The 18,041-nt window shown below is 41.9% G+C and overlaps 2 protein-coding genes across 10 annotated transcripts in view; one reads left to right on the forward strand and one right to left on the reverse strand.

Annotated features, from left to right (window-relative positions):
* COL9A1 (collagen type IX alpha 1 chain) overlaps positions 1-8,937 on the forward strand; it is a 68,146-nt gene extending 59,209 nt beyond the window's left edge. For both annotated transcript variants that reach the window (XM_035322899.1, XM_035322900.1), the window contains 5 exons: positions 968-1,114; positions 1,557-1,611; positions 3,661-3,849; positions 6,495-6,572; positions 7,741-8,937. In XM_035322899.1, the coding sequence (XP_035178790.1) occupies positions 968-1,114; positions 1,557-1,611; positions 3,661-3,849; positions 6,495-6,572; positions 7,741-7,925 (654 nt within the window). In that variant the 3' untranslated portion in view covers positions 7,926-8,937. The remainder of the gene's footprint in view (positions 1-967; positions 1,115-1,556; positions 1,612-3,660; positions 3,850-6,494; positions 6,573-7,740) is intronic.
* Positions 8,938-17,346: 8,409 nt separating this feature from the next.
* The window catches only part of COL19A1 (collagen type XIX alpha 1 chain), a 219,392-nt gene continuing 218,697 nt past the window's right edge, over positions 17,347-18,041 (reverse strand). For all 8 annotated transcript variants that reach the window (XM_035322084.1, XM_035322088.1, XM_035322086.1 and 5 more), the window contains 2 exons: positions 17,733-17,810; positions 17,347-17,500 (listed from right to left, as the gene is read on the reverse strand). In XM_035322084.1, coding sequence (XP_035177975.1) covers positions 17,364-17,500; positions 17,733-17,810 — 215 coding nt within the window. In that variant the 3' untranslated portion in view covers positions 17,347-17,363. The remainder of the gene's footprint in view (positions 17,501-17,732; positions 17,811-18,041) is intronic.

Raw genomic sequence — 18,041 nt, forward strand, 5'->3', positions numbered from 1 at the left:
TCTTCCTTTCTTCCTTTCTTCCTTTCTTCCTTTCTTCCTTTCTTTCTTTTTTTTTTTTTTTGTCTTTTTTTTTTTTTTTGTCTTTTTTTGGTGGTTGTTTTTGGTTTGGCCTTCATTACTATTGGTTAACGGTAGTAGAGTACCTTGCATTGAAAGTAACCTGGAGGCTTAGGTCTCACTCTGCATGCTATTTAATCCCTTAGAAAATCTACTGGCACAGAAGCTATGGCTTTATTTACTAGGATGTACTTCAGTGGCAATATTGATGTAGCCCTGCCATTCCCCAGGGGACAGGATGCTTATACCAGTAAAATAGCTCTTTATACCCCATCATTTATACCCTGAGTGCAGTAAGCTGGCGATGCCTCTGTTCTAGCACTGTGCCAACATCATCTTCTGTGAGCACGTTCCCTCCCCAGTGCCAGCAAAATCAAGCGTAGGACCTGGTAGCTGCATGCTGCGAACTCTGTCTCTGAGACCTAAACAAAGCCAAAGTGTCCACTCCTGAACTCAGCCTGGGGCTGGGTGATACAAGCGCGTGCTGTGGTTTCTGGCAGAGGGTATGAAAGACGTTTGGAGCAAGGAGGGAGCTGGAAATTTTGTAGCTTGAGGAGCACTTAATGGCCTGGGAACTCATATGTGACATACACGAGGGCAGAAGTACAGAGCAAGAGACCGTTCCTTGACAAAAACAGTGTCTTTTGTATGCTACTATGGATGATGATTCTGTTTCTTTTGACAGAATATCTTACTTTCCCACTTCTCCCCTTGAAATGAGGGTAGTGCTATTTACTTTTATAAACAACACAACCACTGACCCCAGAAGCTTATCCAAAAAGGTGCAGTGCAACAGCTCTGCAGCCCCGTGGTTACTTTGCATTCATGAATAGCTCGTCACGATTTTGTTGTGTCAGACTGAGTCTAATGCCAGCACAGCCGATTTTTGAAATTCCTCTGTCACTGCCAGGTTGGTAATCCCGGAGACCCAGGTTCCCGGGGGCCTGAGGGAAGTCGGGGGCTGCCTGGCATGGAAGGACCACGAGGTGCGCCTGGACCGCGAGGCCTGCAGGGAGAACAGGGTGCCCCGGGGCTGCCTGGCAGCCAAGGTCCAGCTGTAAGTACTGCACTCCCCTAATTTATATCTTTTTGAGCTGTCACTTGCACCACTCTGTTTCTTGCCTCAGGAGGTACATACGCATGGGAAACCCGAGTGCTGCGGTAGGGTACTTGAAACGCACTGTACCTTTTACAGACCCATCTGTACACCAGAGAAGTCTTAGGGCTGTACAATTGGGTCCTTTGGTCCTCAGCTTTCAGTTTACTTCCATTTTCCTGTGCCCACCACGCTCCTGTGGTGTGCATGTAGTGTGTTTGATACACGGATGCACCACACACACACAGCACCTACTTACCTTGCCACTCAAAGTGACTTCAACTGGAATAGTTGTAATTGCAGGGGCTGGCACACCTCTTGTTGAACAGCCAGCATCTTCAGCACCTTTATAAAATGTACTGTATTATCAACTGGTTTTAAAATTACTATTTTTCAATCCTAGGGAAAAGAACCAACGGATCAGCACATTAAGCAGGTCTGCATGAGAGTCATGCAAGGTAAAGATGCTGAAAAGTGTTTGATGTTTCTTGTGCATTTAAGTTATGATACTCAACTGCTGTGGCAGCAGCCAAGATTTTCTCAGCCTTAAGCACAGCAAACAGCGTGCTCTCAGCAAAGCATGCAGTAGAAAGTCTTTCCACATGCTAATGCAGACACAATATGAGAAACTGAAGTCCCTTATTTACATACCCTGTGCAGCTCATTGAACTACTCATTGATTCCACACTATTTCTGTAGTAACCAGGCCATAGACCAGAGTGGTGTTATAAAATACACAAACTTTGTATACAAATCACTTACTGTGTTTACATTTATGAAGTACACAGTGTCACTGAAAGCTTGTTTTGTCTTTTGTGCTTGTACACTGTTAGATTACAGCAAACAGACCACGGCAAAACAGGTTAAAAAAGAATGGAGGGAGTGCACAGAGAGGCTTTCTGTAGCTAACTTACCATAAAATGAAAATAATAGGCAGATGTTCAAAACCTTAATTATATTTGCTCAGTTCTTCTCGGAGCATGCAGAAAGCTGGAGCTTTTCTAATACAGTTGGATGCATACCGAATTTAATAACTTATGCTGTCCTGTAAGCACAAAAGAAATATTTCAATACTTGCTATTGAAGATGACCTTTGGGATATTATGACTTTGTAACGTTAAGAGTTTACCACAACAAAATTGCTGCTCGTGATTTAATCTAAAAAATCTCGGTACAAGTCACTGTTCTTGATACCATGGGGATATTTTAAAAAAACTTTTAGATAAAGCTGTCTTAGGGTGAGATGATTTTCACATGCCTATAAATAGGGTAAAAAGGCCTTTTAAAGTGGTTTCCTGAAAGTCTAATGTTGAGGAGTGAAATTGGATGTATATGATTCTTGATTACATTCATTTCAGAATTAGCAGTGAAGAGAATGGTATGGGAAAAATCTTGACTATCTTCATTGCATCCCTCTTGAGAGCCTCTGTAATTGTCAATGTGATTGTGTTAAAAAAATAAAATCCAATAGGGTCCCTGGCCTTTTCACCTTAACGACAACCGTAATTGAAGTCCAGCTCCTCAGGAGGCTTTGTCTGCAGATTGCTATTCCCAGTCTTCCTCATTTATCTGCTGGACACAGTTGTGTTATATTTCAAATCCTGTTCTCCCTGTCCTCTTACCACTTCTGGACTGTGGACACAAAATAGCTATTTGTGCCAAGTTGTGTAGACTTTATAGCAAATGTCATGTGGAGTTGTGTGTGGCTGTATCCACTGAAAGTTATTTCCACGGCGTGCTGGAAAGATGGCTTTGAAGTCAAATTGGATCTTTAAGGAAGATCCTGTGCCCATGCTGTTACAGCAGTAGACTGAAAGGGGGAGGAGGAGAAAGGAATACAGCTAGTTTACACCATTCCAAGGAATGAGAAGTTGATCTTATGCCAAATAAAGAGCGAGCTTTGCTATTGATTCACCTTAAGAAAAGATCAACATAAAATGTTCAATTATTTACCAAACTTGAGTTCATGAGCACCAAATTGAGAGGTGTCCTTCATCGGAAAAATAAGGCCTGCACTTAAGTTGTCGGCCTACTGCAAAGACAGGTAACTGCCTGGGGCCTTCTTAATTCCTTCTTGCAAAGAGGAATCTTCATAAGCATTAACAAGTAGTAACGAAGAGAGATATTTGCTCTTTTAAGAGGCAGCGATTGCATGGGTAAGTTTTCTTAAAGGTGGTTGAAAATTAAATGACAAAATTGTGAGGGCATTCCTAAATAAACTGTGTACATATAAGTCATTTCGGCCTGCAGACGTTACAGGTTTAAGATGCAGGCTTCAGAGTGACCAGCTTCACAGTATGCCTATGCAGTTTGCCACTGGTGGAACTAAGCTAATATCTTACACGTAACAGATTTTGCAAATAGCATTTACATAAGGAAAGTGCTGTATGGTAATCTGTCAGTTTCCATAGCAGAAGATAGATCTTTCTTTGGTGACCTCTAGTACTTGTGAATGTTGCCGTTCAGGCCCCGCGTGCTGCTTAACGTTGTCCTTCTGTTCATTGCAGAACAACTCGCCCAGCTGGCAGCCAGCCTCAGGAGGCCGGAATTTGGCGCTCCAGGTCTTCCGGGCCGACCTGGGCCACCCGGTGCTCCAGGGCCTCCTGGGGAAAACGGCTTCCCAGGACAGCTCGGCCCCCGTGGCTTGCCTGGCCTTAAAGGTCCCCCTGGTGAGATCGGTCGTAAAGGTCCTAAAGGTAAGAGATTCTGTAGCTGGCTTTCAGCTGTTGGCTGGAAATGCTCCCCTTGTATTTGGGGTCACATTATATATAACTGAGGTTTGGCTTTCTCATGTATTAACTGCATTAAAATAAAGCTAGGCCTTCTGAGTTTTCCATGTTGTGTAACAAACACTTCCCAATGCCAGAGGGAGTCTACATTTAAATCTCCTTTTTATTTACTATCAAGAGCTGAACAACAAAATCGAAGCTCTGCTGGCCAAGCCATAGAATTTACAGTTGTTGTTTGTATGATATTAGGTTGTCTGAGGCAGGGAGAGATGATAAGCATATCAATCCTCAGATCTAGGGATTTCAGCATCTAATTTTTCAGTCAGTTGAACCCCGAGAGTGGTGTTTTTCCCCCCCCATTGGATTACAGGTTGTTAATGAACATTGTACAGGTGTGAAGGCCAAGCAGATCCCCCATTAGGAATCTAACCTGTTTCCTGCATCTATTCCCTCAGTTGCCCCAGTGATTAAAGGGTACATTGGCTGGCCTCAGCAAAACTTGTTTACAAATGTTTCTTGTCATCATATCACTTGTACGCTATGAGAAAGGACAGACATATGCCTTGAGCTAGAAGTAAGCAGCTGAATCAGTTTCCTAATATTAGCAGTCCGTCTGATGGACTTCTGACATTTGTGTTCCTCACATGCTGAAAAGTTCCAGCAGGGATTCTCTCTCTGCCCTATTCGGTCCAGTTGTGAACCTCACTTCCGCATGAATTACAGTCTCAAAAGGTATCATAAACCGTCAGGTTCATTCACTAATCCCTAGTCTAAGTCTATCCTGTTTCTCACATTACAAGTGGCTGATAAAAATCTGCCTCATATTTGGGTATAATACGCAAGCCTTTCTTACATTTAACATCATTGCTCCTTGTGCCATAATCTATTGAGTCTTTGGAAAGGACAAATCTGTAAGAAAATTGAATTACCTTACACTTCACAAAAAAAAAGTTGATCCAAGTTAATCTCTTTTGTTCCTGTCGGAGAGGGTTTATATGCCTTCAAAGGATTATGCAGGGGAATTTTCTGCAGTCTTTTGTGCACCATGTATGTATTATTGTTTGTATTCAGCAGTGGTTTCAATTTGTTTTCTTGAAGGAAGGTTTTATTTTAAAAATTGTATGTCAACACAAAGCCGGTCTGTTGCCGGATTAGAGTGTTTACTTTTGTCTCAAGTTTTATTTGAAAGTAAAATTGGAAAAAACTTTGAGAGAATGAACAGAATCCAAAGAAAGCAAACCCTAACTGCATTGTTGCTGTAGTTCTGTTACTGTTTTAGTTAACATAGTGTCATCTGTATTCACAGAAGCAATAAAAAATGGAGATACAAAGGTGGGCTGATGTGCTGAACTTGGTTCAGCACACGCCAGGCTGCACCATGGTAATATTAAAAAAAAATCTACAGAGCACATAAAAACCAAACTCAAAATTAGCAAAATGCTGTTTCCTATCATAACTGTCATCAAATTCCAGGTTACCTTATGGTAAACCTTGAAACAAAATTGCAGATACCAAAGAAGTGGTGCACACACATGTGCGTGCTATCATGATGGTATTTTACGATACAAGCCAGGTATTGCCTAGGACATCAAACGCCTGCCAGCTACTGTCGTGAGAAGATGCCTTCACCTTGCACTGAGTGCTGGGCTGCTTGGCTGACTTCACTTTCCCCTCTAAGTGAGGTTTTTCCATGCTCACCTGGAGGCTGTCTTGGCATAGGAGTGGCATCAGGGAGGCTTCCAGTGCTTTTTTCAGCCTTGTTGGCACTGATGTGTTGCCCATCTTTTGTGGCCACCTGGTGTGTAGGGAGTGGAGGCTATTTGGTACCCACAAAGCAAAGCAAAAGTGGAAGTGCTGGGGTAAGATGAGTGATGGTGGTGGGGTGAGTGGTCTGCAGGGGCTTCAGTGCAGTTAAACAATTGGACTAAGAACTAAATGAGTTATTTCAGACAGCATCCACTTTGATACCTTGTGAAAGACACCACTAAAATACTTGGATTATATTATTTATGAGGTTCTCAATAGTTGCATATTTCATGGTACGTGGCAGGAAACATGAGAAAGATCTCTGCACCCACCAAAGGAAAGCCTCTGTAATGGCAGTACATGAGAACAAAGTAATTTGTTGTACTTTTGTGGCCATATTCCTTGGATGCCAACAGTATGCTGTTATCTGTGCAAGCTTCTATTTTCTTCTGTGCAATAGGACTAGCACTGGAGAATTTTTACTTCCTAGCTGAGTTCACGTGGTCTTTCAAAAGCCCTCTGTCAGTAACCCCAGGCTGAAATCCCAAATAGCCTTTGTGGTCCTGTGATTTTGGTTTATTTCTCTTATTTAGGCTATGGCATATTTCACCTGGTACTTACTGTCCTGTCCCTATTTTTTTCCATCCAACGTGTCTATTAGGTATAACTCAAACAGAAGGGGGAAAATTGCAACCCAAATCTGTAATCTTTTACAAGGACTTATGTCATGACATCTTTCAAAGACAGTAGGAATATATACAGCCACCTGAATTCTCTGCTTATGAGCTGTTCACTTCTGAGAGGTAACTTACTGAAGGTAATACTCCAGGCAGGCTGTAACCAATGTTTCATGAATTTGCTTTTAGGTGAACCAGGAGAAAGAGGTGAAAGAGGATTGCCAGGCAGAGGAGTAAAAGGCTTTCCTGGACCAAGAGGTCTTCCAGGTAAATATAAAAGGCTGAGGAGAAAGCAGAAAAGGAAGAGATGTGCAATAAAAATTTATTCAGAATGGATACCTTGAGCTACTTTGAGTATGTTAAAGGTGTCCATTATTGAGCAATAAGCTTCCAAACAACAGTACTTCATAACTTGTACGCTGTAGGTAGTGATAAAGTTGAAAAATCCCAATTAAAAGCTCTTTTACTAAGGTGCTACCACCCCACCCAAGATTAAGAAAAATATGTACAAAGCATTAAAAAAAGATCAAAAAAACAAGCAAAAGAAACACCAACAAAACACAAACACAATAAAAGGCAAGTCACAGAACCCAGACTATCTTATTGGCAGTCAGAGCAGTCTTCAAAATCTCCATTCATAACTTCAGACATTCAAAATGCAGTTCTTCATTTTTGCAGTAATTAACTGCAGCGTTGTGTAATAGGGCTCGAGGACAGACACTTGCTGGTAAGTGCAGCACAACTGGCCTCTAGTGGCCAGGGGTGAAAATGAACATTTCTGTCAACAGATTTCTGCAGCATGTTTAAGTATATACATAGTAGCTACCAAAATTTGTTCTCTTTATAAAAAGCGATTTCAGTTGTGTATATACTGATACCCAGGATGTCTGTGAGACTTGGAGCTCTCTTCTTTCGAAATTTGTCACTGGAAAAGGCTTACTAAAATCGCTGTATTTCATCCCTTCATTGAAGATTTAAAAAGAAAAAGCTACTTCAGTGCTCAGCAGTGCCACCCTATGCATCTATTCCCCAAACACATCTGCATAGAAAATAAAAAACAAATTCTTGCTACATCTCTTTCCAGAGCAGCAAGATAACTCTGAAATAGCGAGTAGCTTCTGCACCTTCACAAGCCTCACCAGCAGAAGTGCCTGCGTGGCTCCAATCAGGTTTTGTGGCGCAGGTTTATATAGTGGCAGGTATAACTGGAGAGGCTTGGGACTGAAATTTCATTGCTATAGATGTGTGAACGCAGCCTGGTTCTCTGGCGAGTAGCTGTCCCTCCTCGTGGTCATCTCTCTGGGGAAGCCACAGGGAGTAGTATCGTCCATTGTCCATCTTCATACAGCTTTTAACAAAAGGCCATTCAGTAATGCGAGGTGTATGCTGAGCACATCCCACGCTGCCAGTTTTAGACCTGCCTCCTCTTTTCCAGGTGAACCAGGCAAAGCCAGCTACGGCAGGGAAGGCCGTGACGGCGTACGAGGTCCCCCTGGGGTGGCCGGTCAGCCTGGGGTTCCTGGCCCTCCTGGTCCTCCTGGCCCTCCGGGGTACTGCGAGCCGTCGTCTTGCAGGGTGCAGGCTGGGCAGAGAGCTGGTAAGAACGTGAAAGGGCCGTGAGTGGGCAGCGCACGTGCCACCAAGTGCTAGCATCGACCTATGTCCTGCAGACAGCTGAGAAACAGATAAGGAATGGAACAGAAACACACACGGAGAAACCTTGCAGCCGAGGTTTCAGTAAGGCATTTTAACACAGCGGGTGTACATTAAAGGTGTACTTAGCAACACAAGTCAGAGCAATGGTGCTTACAAAAACACACGGGCAAGGTTTTGGTTCTTCTCCCTTGGGGAAAATAAAAGTACTTGTCTATTAATGTTTTTTTTTTTTTTTTTTTTTTATAAATAGTTTCCATGAATACTTCTTCTCCCATCCTTAATTTCTTTGTATGATGTACAGTGAAATTATGTGTCTTCAGACAACAAATAAAAAGAATTAGTTTATTTACTTCGGTTGTAGCTATTTTTTTTGGTGCATGTAAAATACAAGCTAGAGCCTCCCTGAGCAGGCTCCATCACTTCATACTTGGTCATTTCGATGTACGTACGTGCTGCACAGGTGCTAAGCCTCCCTCAGCTCTTCAGCTGTGGAGAGGCAGCATGGAAACCTGCCCCCCACCATGCTGTAAATCTCTGGAAACATACAATCACTGGGGGCCTATGACTAAGCCATGTGGAATAACCTCTTCGTTTTCCACTCCAATTTGTGTTGCCTTCCTAATTTCGGATGAAGCCTATTTCAGCTCAACTGCTGTGTCAAATTCACATAAAAGGCTGGCAGCCATTTTCAAGGGAATGTTAAGTCCCAGAAACATACCAATTTAATAGTTGAGATTATGTATTTTGAAGTAACATCTGTGGTTGTACAAAAAACAAACAAACGAATGATGTCTTAACCCCCTGTATGCTTTTATATGTGTGTTTACGTTCAATAACAATAAACAGAACAGCTGGAAGGCCACCATTTGACATCCCAAGTTGCCTTTTTTAGATAAATTCAATTTAGACAAAATTGTGCAATGTGGATATTTTGTTTCTCTCTGTATAAATTAAACTATTTGTGTTTTTGACTGTACCTTCTCTGAAGCCTGTTCTTTCTCAAAGACACAATGAAACCATACTATGACATTTTCTTTCATTTTGCCTTTAGTCACCCACATTGTAAAATACAAACTTTGGCACGCTTGCTTTAAGCATTTTTTTTTTTTCTAGCCCTTCATTATTCAAAATGTGTGCCATGGGAGAATATACTGAAATAGTACAAGCAACTGAGCTATGTATTTTGCCTGTAACATATAAGAGAACACTTAGGGAGAAAATATTGTTAGAATACATACTCTGAAGGAAATTATAGAAAACAAAACCAAACCCATAAACAAACCTGATGCTCTAAGCTGCATTTAGGAGATGCTTTCATGGCACCTCAGCTGGTGACAGAAAATGCCTAAATAAGCTCACGCAAGAGAATACTGTCTGATAAAGCTGCTAACTAAAACTATATTTGCCCATCTGTCACTTTTAAGAACACGTTAAATGGGATTAATCTTATTAACCTCTTTATGACCCTCGTACAGCCCAGTGTTTTAAATGATACCATACTGCGAGTCGTAGCTTCAACACTGCTGTCTGTTTAGTGCCACAGAAGCAGCACTGCGTGAGATCTGGGGGAAGAAAGTAAACATAAAAATTGTGACATCCTTCCTGGAGACTCTGAGCAAAGCCAGATGACAGGATGGTTTTCCTGCACCTCCCGCTTGGCCAAGCTTTCTCCTAACTGACATCTTCTACTTCAGTGCTACAGGAATTCATCAGAATAGATAAATGGAAAGAAAGCCAGTCTTAAGAACCAAATCCAGACAATTGCATACAAGGTTTGCTCATACATAACGGTATTCCACAAACTTTCGGATTAGGTCAGTTTGTACTGATGTAGGTGATGGTCCTCAAAAGTATGTAGTGTAATAAATAAAACACCAATGTTAATGACAAATTGTTTCACCAGCAAACTTTTATTTTGATTATAAAGTGTGTAAAACTTAAAAAGAAAAAAAAAAAAAACACAACACTGATAATGAAAGAATTGAACTGATAATTCATACAGAATGAAAATATTATTTTCCATATGTAATGCATAAACAAAAGAAGAAAAAACCCCAACATTTAAATATAAATGGGAAGTGCTTTAAAAAATATAGTCTGAAAATGCATAAAATGCCACAATGGAGAGAAAACATTGATATGTAAAAAACAAATCAGAATTATTACAATCAAACAAATCCAACACTGAGGGTCAATTCAATGCAGATGCTATGTAAGTGGACAGCTTGAGATTGGGACAGATTTTATCTAAATAATGGTAGAGCACATATCAAAAAAATCAGGTATTGAATGTTAGCAACAGCACATTCAAGTAAATAAGGAGATGGAAAATAAAAGCATAATTATGAAGTTTAAGGCATATTAGCTATGGTGATACAGAAAAAAAAAACAGTGCTAGTTTAAATAAAAAAAAGGTAGATGGCACAAAGCAAAGAGGGTGGGAGGTTTCCCAGGCCACTGACAGCATTGCCAATTCTAACAGCTGGTCCTGGACTCTCTGGGTGAGGTCCCAAGTAAGGATTTTTCTCCTGCCTTTCTGGCTCAACATCACAAAACGTTTTGAGATTTCTGATTGACAACCTCCTGGAAATCCCTTCCACCAGTGGGGACCTCTGCCGCCACTCACCACCCTCAGGGTGTAACGGCACTGTGATCGTACATGGCTTAGCCGCCCAGTTACATGACCCAAGTGTAGGCAGGAGCCCAAAGAAAAACGTTTAACTGATAACCAGTTCTTCACATCTGACCTGATACGTCAAAGTTTTGACTGATGTGCTTTCCCTACTAGGTTACTAGTAAGTATTAGGAATACTGCTGCCAAATACTGCACTGCATTTTTATATACAAATATATATATATAACATATATATATGGCATATTTATATCGTTAACATAACGTATATGTTTATATATGTATATATACTTAAAGTTTTCTGTCACAGCCATCACCGGACTCAAGCAACCTGCTACGAACAGGTACCAAAAAACTTTTGTGACTATTTTACAAGGCCCAGCAAAAAGATGAGTGACGACTCTAGAGCACAATTTGGGGCACCTGAAGGAAGGAAGCAAGCAAGGCTGGGGAGGTTACACCAGGATTTGCTTCCATGAATACCCTCGTGTGACCTGAGTCTACACAGAGCCAAATCCTTATCTCCAAATTTGCTCTTCCTTCGAAAACGGAGTGTCAGCAGATGGTTTGAAGGTTACTTGGAAGACAGAGTGAAGGAGAAACCGAGTCCTGTTGGTTCCTCCTAGCAGAACACAGCAGTGACACTCCACATACTGCTGTACTTTTGCAAATGTTTTGAAATTACTGAATTAACTGTGTGAGATGTGTTTGCTTGACATGCTTATCAGATGCACCAGGAAGATGAAGGATGGATGCCACTCTTGCCAGTATTATTATTTGGCCTTGCAGTTTCTGCCTCCATTGTACTTAAAATGCAGTCACTGCACCTCCTCTGCACCCGGATCACAGGTAAAGAAGAAAGGGCCTCTGTTTGGTGGGGTGTGTTACTCCCATCTCATTTGTTATAACCTCAGTTTTATTCCCCTCTCCTCACTTCTTTCAAAAGGACTACTCAAACTGTGGCAGCTGTAGACAGCACATGTAGCAAGCCTGCTGAAGCCACTACTAAATTTGAAGAAAAAAAAAATCATGCCAGTCGTCAAATTATTGCTTAGCATCCTTTATAATGCCACTGACCTGGGAGTTCTCTTTTTTTTTCTCCTGGAGAGTTAGTAAGAGAAAAACAAAAACACCTTCCCTCACCTGAAGTTAACCGCTTTGCCTCATTTTTAGACTGGGCCGTTCTCTGCATCCGATTCACAGATTATATTAACTTCCATCAGATTTATTTACCTATAGAGGCCAAGGTTTTCCACTTTTTTTTTTCCCTCCAGCCTGTGCAACTCTGCTTCACCAGCCCGTTGTAAAGCACAAGCCTGCCCATGGTGTGCTCAGCAGCCCTGCTCCGCACTGGGCTTGCCGCGGTGCCTGCCTTCCTTCGCACTCTCTTGCATCCTCCCTCGTGATTTGAAACGTAAGAAAGGAAAGGTTGTCACTTCTGACAGAACCACTATTCATGTACAGAAAACATGGGAAATGTTCCCATTTTCATCTGGAAGCCTGTTTCACAGATGTAAATGGCCACACGAGTAATGCAAAGAGCACATTTTCTATCCACTTAATACACATCCATTGAATTGAACCTTTAATGTTGCAAACCAAAAATATAATGAAGGAAAGAAGCAACCAGTATGCATGTACTGTGATTAATTCAGTGACAACTGCATATCATTCAGAAATGAAAGAAAACAATAAAATAAGGTATGTCATTGAACATCCTTCAAATATATCAACCGGAGACAGAATGTATTTACATTGAAACATCAGCAAATAATTAAAAGCATTTAAGAACAGCAGACTTGGAGATAAAACTGCTAATAAAATACATGTAGACTACATTCTTTTTAGCTACAACTTATTTTGGTCTAGAATCTGTAATGTTTGTTAGCAATTAATGTTTGAAAACAGCATTTTCCTATAGTATGGTGAGGTTTGAGTTGGCTTTGCCAACTTCAACAACAACCAAGGCAAGGTCACAGTTAAACTTGTTCTCCATGGTCTACACCAACCTCTATGAATGGATTTAGAAATCCATCCAGCATCATCTAGTGGTAGTGGTCATAATAGATTTCAGAGAAACTTTACATGATTCAGTAAAGCTCAAATTTAACAAACACAAGCCAAAAAAAAAAAAAAAAAAAAAAAAGGCAAATGCAAAATAATAATAATAATAATAAACCAACATTGTTTTGTTTCCTGAGATACTTCTCATGTTTTAACATGCTAAGTTAGAGCAGCACTTCTACTGAACTGGTAAATTAAGAAAAAAACTTAGTGGCTGGCTTTAGGCTAGTGTATCTGGAGAAACAAGTGTATAAAATGCTAAAGTAGCTTGGGGGGTGTAAGACTTTTATGTAAACATCACAGAAAAATTTAAAAAAAGAGTGTACACTGACATGAAACATAGTATTTCACCATTGTGAAAAATAAGTGCTAAAATATTTTGTGTGATTATCCATTAATTTAAAAAATATGCGTATTTAACAAAGCTGTGCATATCTAACACCTCTCGTAATCCACAGCCAGAAACCAAAGGGAGGACTGACGATGCACGCAATCCCATTTCCTTATCACAGTGCTCTTTGAGCATTGAAACCAAATCCAGTTTAAGACAAAAATATCCGATCTTAGAACATAACTAGGCTGCACTGCTACTTGATTGTACATCTGCGATTGTGCTGCTTTAGTGCTTTAGTTATTGCCAACCTCTGCAGACTCGCTGCTCGCCTGGAGACACCTGCCATTGCGGGGGACGTAAGTGATGCCCAGGGGCTGCGAGTTCTGCTTCTGCACGTTCTTCTACAGCGTGTCTGGATACATAACACAAACAATCTAAGCAAAATTACCTGAAAATAATTACCCAAGAAAGGCAGTATTTCTGCATATACTACCGTGTAAAAAATAAATGGATTTTAGAAAAAAAAAAAACCTGCCAGGCTCAAGAACACAACATGAACTCCGGTAGCTACACAGCACCGGGCCCTTCCGTGCGCTGCTCGGTTCAGCCCTTGCCTTCGCACTGCGCTGGGAAGGTTTCTGCGCTCCCCCGTGTGGACAACAGGAGCTAAGCTGCAGCCTCGGAAAAGTCTCACCCTACGTTTATTGTGTTCTTCGGCCAAGCTGAGTCGTGCTGTACATAGCTATTAGAAAAAAAAGCCCAACACTTTCTTAGCCAGCAATAAAGAGACTTGCCATCAGGTAAAAGTGTCCGAACCTGAACAAGAACAAAGCTCGGAGAGCTTTTAAGAAAGGTATCAAACATTTTGTCAAAGATAATTCAGCTCAAAGTTTCAAATAAACATTCCCAAATCAGAGAAATAAATACCTTGTGCTGCTGGAAATAACAAGCCTCCCCGTTTAGTTTCTTGTAATGCTTGCTGCAGCACAGACTGCTCAAAACAAAGCTGAAATCCATGTCATGGATGCCCCAGCCCTGGAAGCGCTCACGGCCAGGTGCGATGGGGCTTTGGGCAACCTGCTCTGGTGGGAGTGGGCTGGAACGAGATCTGTGAGGTGCCTTCCAACCCAAGCCATTCTACAATGCTCTGATACAGCAAATCCCAAAAGAGATGAACACCCCATTGCCCTTCCTAGCTCCCCTTCCCAAAACCCCAGAGAGCATCAGTCCGAAACTGCAAACAAATTTCAGGGGGAAACCTGAAAACCAGGCAGACACACATTTCCAGCTGCATCCTGCTTTCAGTCAGAAAAATGCGGAGTTGGAGCAACCCCATGTGAAGGAAAGTCAAGCTGAGATTAACTCTGTGAACAACACGACATCTTTAAAAAAGGTATCAAGAGAGCCCGTATAACAAAATACCCGTTTTCTCATGCGAGAAAATTAAATTGGGCTTGTAGCAAAACAAAACAAATAATGCATTAGGGTAATTACCAAAGTAATTACCTGCAAATAAATTCAAAGTTTAAATGTTCAACTACATTTTAAGGGACCTTTAGATTTGAGCCCCGAGAAAAGAAAAAGGCATCTGTAGGAAACAAAGATGAAAAAATAAATTTCTTCCAATATAAAAAGTTTTCTACTTTCTGCTCAGTTCAAGTAAATTAAAATACAGAAATTGCATCTGGCAACTAATAAATGCTTGGTTTCAGCTAGCTAAAAGCCCCAAAATATACAGATAAAACCCTAAGACATCGTGACAGTCTATGTACAGCGTTCCAGAAGGGGGCTGCTCAGAACCCTTTCAATCTTGTGATATTCCCTAAAAGACAGCACCCTTTTCGATATTATCACAGAAAATGAAGTTTAAAATTAACTTACAAAGTAAAAAAATATTTCCATTTTACATACATTGGAATTACTAGAGAAGGAAAACGAAACGTTCCTGCGGGCTGCCTGGCCAGCAGTTCATGTGAAAGAATTGAACACGGCATGCGGGGCCCGGCTCTTTGCGGGGTGAGCTGCCCTCCCCTAACACCATCAGGGCGCACATTTGGCGAGGCACCACAGCAGCCCTTGGGAGCTCTCCCTCTCGCACCGCCGGGCCAGCTCACAGAGAGGGGGAGACCAGACCTGGAGAGGCAGGTGATGTCGGAGGGAAAACCGAGGAGAGTTTATAGGCACGGAAGGTCTGAAGCAGGAGCAGCAGATGTGGACCTCTGCGCCGCTGGGAGGAGTTGTCCCAAATGTGCCTTCATCACGGTGCAGCGAGGGTGCCCCGGTGGGGCCCGCAGGGACAGAGGGCCGCTGCTGCCTGCTGGGGCACTGCGAGGGGTGGGCTGTCCATGGGCTTTGACCCAAGTCTCAGTACTCACAAAACACGCATGTAACACCCTGAGTCCCTGCAGGTGCAATGTGTCACAACTCACAGATTTCTGTTAGAGATCGGGCTTGTGACACGCCATCGGTTTTCTGGCATCCTCCTTCCAGCTCACCTCTCCTGTCCCAGGTGCTAAGATGCCAGCCTTCCATCCCTGTGTTCGTTTAAATGTCTCCCTTCTGCTAAGCACCTTCCTCCCTCAAAATGCGTGATTAATACACTAAGTGACACTTGGAGGTCGCTCCCAGGGTATGCTTTTCTTCTCAGCAAGTGTGCCTGAAGGCTCGCCCTGCTCCCCAGCTACCTAATGTGACTGTACAAGGTACAAATCTTTCTCCTCTCGGTCTGGAAGCAAGTGCTAGGAACTCTATCCAGAACAAATGCCAATATATTATTTTAGTCTCCCACCGTTATTACTGTTTTTAAGCCAAAATCCGAGGTCAGACATTAATTTCGCACAAGAGCTTCTCTAGAATCCAACACTCCCAATCTGGGAGTGCCTCCCTGCCACCTGACTGAGCAGCTGGCTCCTTCGGCACCGCTGAAGCACGGAGGCCACCAAGACCACTCACCTGCCTACAGCGGGAGAGCATTACCACCTTCCTAATGACAGGATTCTCTTAATAGCACTTTCAATTTCTATTAGACTGCAGCCAATTCCTTAGGACTAATCTACAGTTGTCTGTTTCCTGATTGTAAGGAGTGAAATTTTGGCCAACACTTCTACCTCCTTTTCAGAGTCAGCCTTTGTACAATTGTTTTTCTCCATCTTTTCTTTTGGTCACTCCTTTGAGCTCTGCACGATTTGCGCATTGTTCTCTTTTGTTCTTTACTGATGATGCCCGGTCCTGTAGGATTTAGCCAATGCTTGCAAGCTGCATGCAGTCAAGTTCTGGGTATGACACCTTCCTGAGGACAGTTTCCTATTTTTTCCAAATTTCTCTTGAACTCCAACTATTTTTTGCAGCCGATTATAAGGACCCGTGAATTTTGCATTCCACTGGTTTCAAGTTCTTCTGAAGCTTATCTCAGTAGAAATAGGAAAATGTGCCATTTGTATGATCAGGAACTTTTGAAAGTTCCTTCTTCAACTGTCATTGCTAGACATGTGCTCTTGCTAAAGCAAGATGTCTTTTTTGTAAGCAGACATAATGGCAGAATAGGTTGATTACAAGCAATGATAATATACTCATTGGGTTCACGTGACCATGAGAAGATGTCCGAGTTCTCAGTTAAGAACAACACCATGAGTCCTTACCAGTCTCACACTTGGAGTGTATGTGCAACCGTGACTAAACCAACATCCAAGTTCTCAGCTGGAACAGCATTCAGTCAACAGAAACACCCCTTAGGGCTACACCTGGTGAATTCCCAGTCTGAATCTGAATTGGATGGGAGTAGATACCACAAAAAATATCTTTCTTTGACATCTAGGAAATTATGTAAGTGGTTGGTAGCGCTTGTGGTTCATGACACAGACCTGGTGCCACCTGGCTGGAGCCACCTCAGGAGACGGTAACATTTAGTCTGAACAGAGTTCCCAGCACTCCAGCTAAGATCCTACATTCACCACCAATGGGTACACTTCAAAACTTCAGAACAGCATTTCCTCCATTTCAACTTCACCACCGGTAAGAAACACCAAGCCAGCTTACATACTGAGGCATACGTACTGCCTTAAGTTATAATAAAATATTTTTTGTTTGAAGAAAGAAGCTTATGAAAATTATTTGGGCCTATTTTCTCCTCTAAGCAAAATAAATATGAGAAACATAACACATGGAATGCACTCTGGAAAATAAATGTCATCATTTCGCAATTATGACACTGCAGATAGAATAGGAAAAGGCTCAATTCTGCGCCTTACAAATTATCTACAGACCATGCAGTGTCAAGGGAACAAAAAATGCACCAAGTATTTCAAAGATTAAATTAACTTATTGAGAGGAGTGAAAAGTGATTGTGAACCCAAGTGTCTGTGGGAGAGGGTTTTTATTTCCCACTGGTGCGTGACCGAGTCTGTGCTACATGGTAATAGCAATCTGCTGGATTGCATCTTCCATTAGGTCCAGGTGGCCCCTGTGGTCCGGGTGACCCTGGAGTTCCTGGTGAGCCCGGCAGGCCAGCAGCTGGTGGAATAAAGTTAGAATTAGCACAGTCCTTGCCAGAGCACATGCAGTGTCCTGTCTTATATCTCTGAAAGTTAGCTTCACGCCAGCTAATCTGCCAGAAGGCTGGCGTACCTGACCTCACCGTATGGCAAAAATCAGGAGGCAATTCACTGACGTAAAATGTAGAACCAGGAGAAAGACATGTTAGTTCGTAAATAATGATAGCGTAAAATAAATCTGGAGATTGTACCTGCAGGGCCAGGTGGTCCAGGATTACCAGGCAGTCCAATTCCAGGCTCACCTCTTTCCCCTTTCTGTCCTCTATAACCTACACAGAATAGAAATATGAAAATAAGAGTGTCCTCTTATTATAAATAGCAATCTTCTATAGACCTTGTTGATAATAAATTATCATGACAAATGTAATTTTGAAAATTCATGCTCACCTCTTTTTTTTTTTTTTTTTTTAACCTGTGACTATCATTGACTATCATTGTTCTCTCGGACAGCTGTTGCATTTCTATGTTCCTTCAGGAAAATATGAGGATTTCTAGCAGTT

Source organism: Oxyura jamaicensis, chromosome 3 (genome assembly GCF_011077185.1).
Source record: "Oxyura jamaicensis isolate SHBP4307 breed ruddy duck chromosome 3, BPBGC_Ojam_1.0, whole genome shotgun sequence".
In the NCBI taxonomy this organism is placed as follows: Eukaryota; Metazoa; Chordata; class Aves; order Anseriformes; family Anatidae; genus Oxyura; species Oxyura jamaicensis.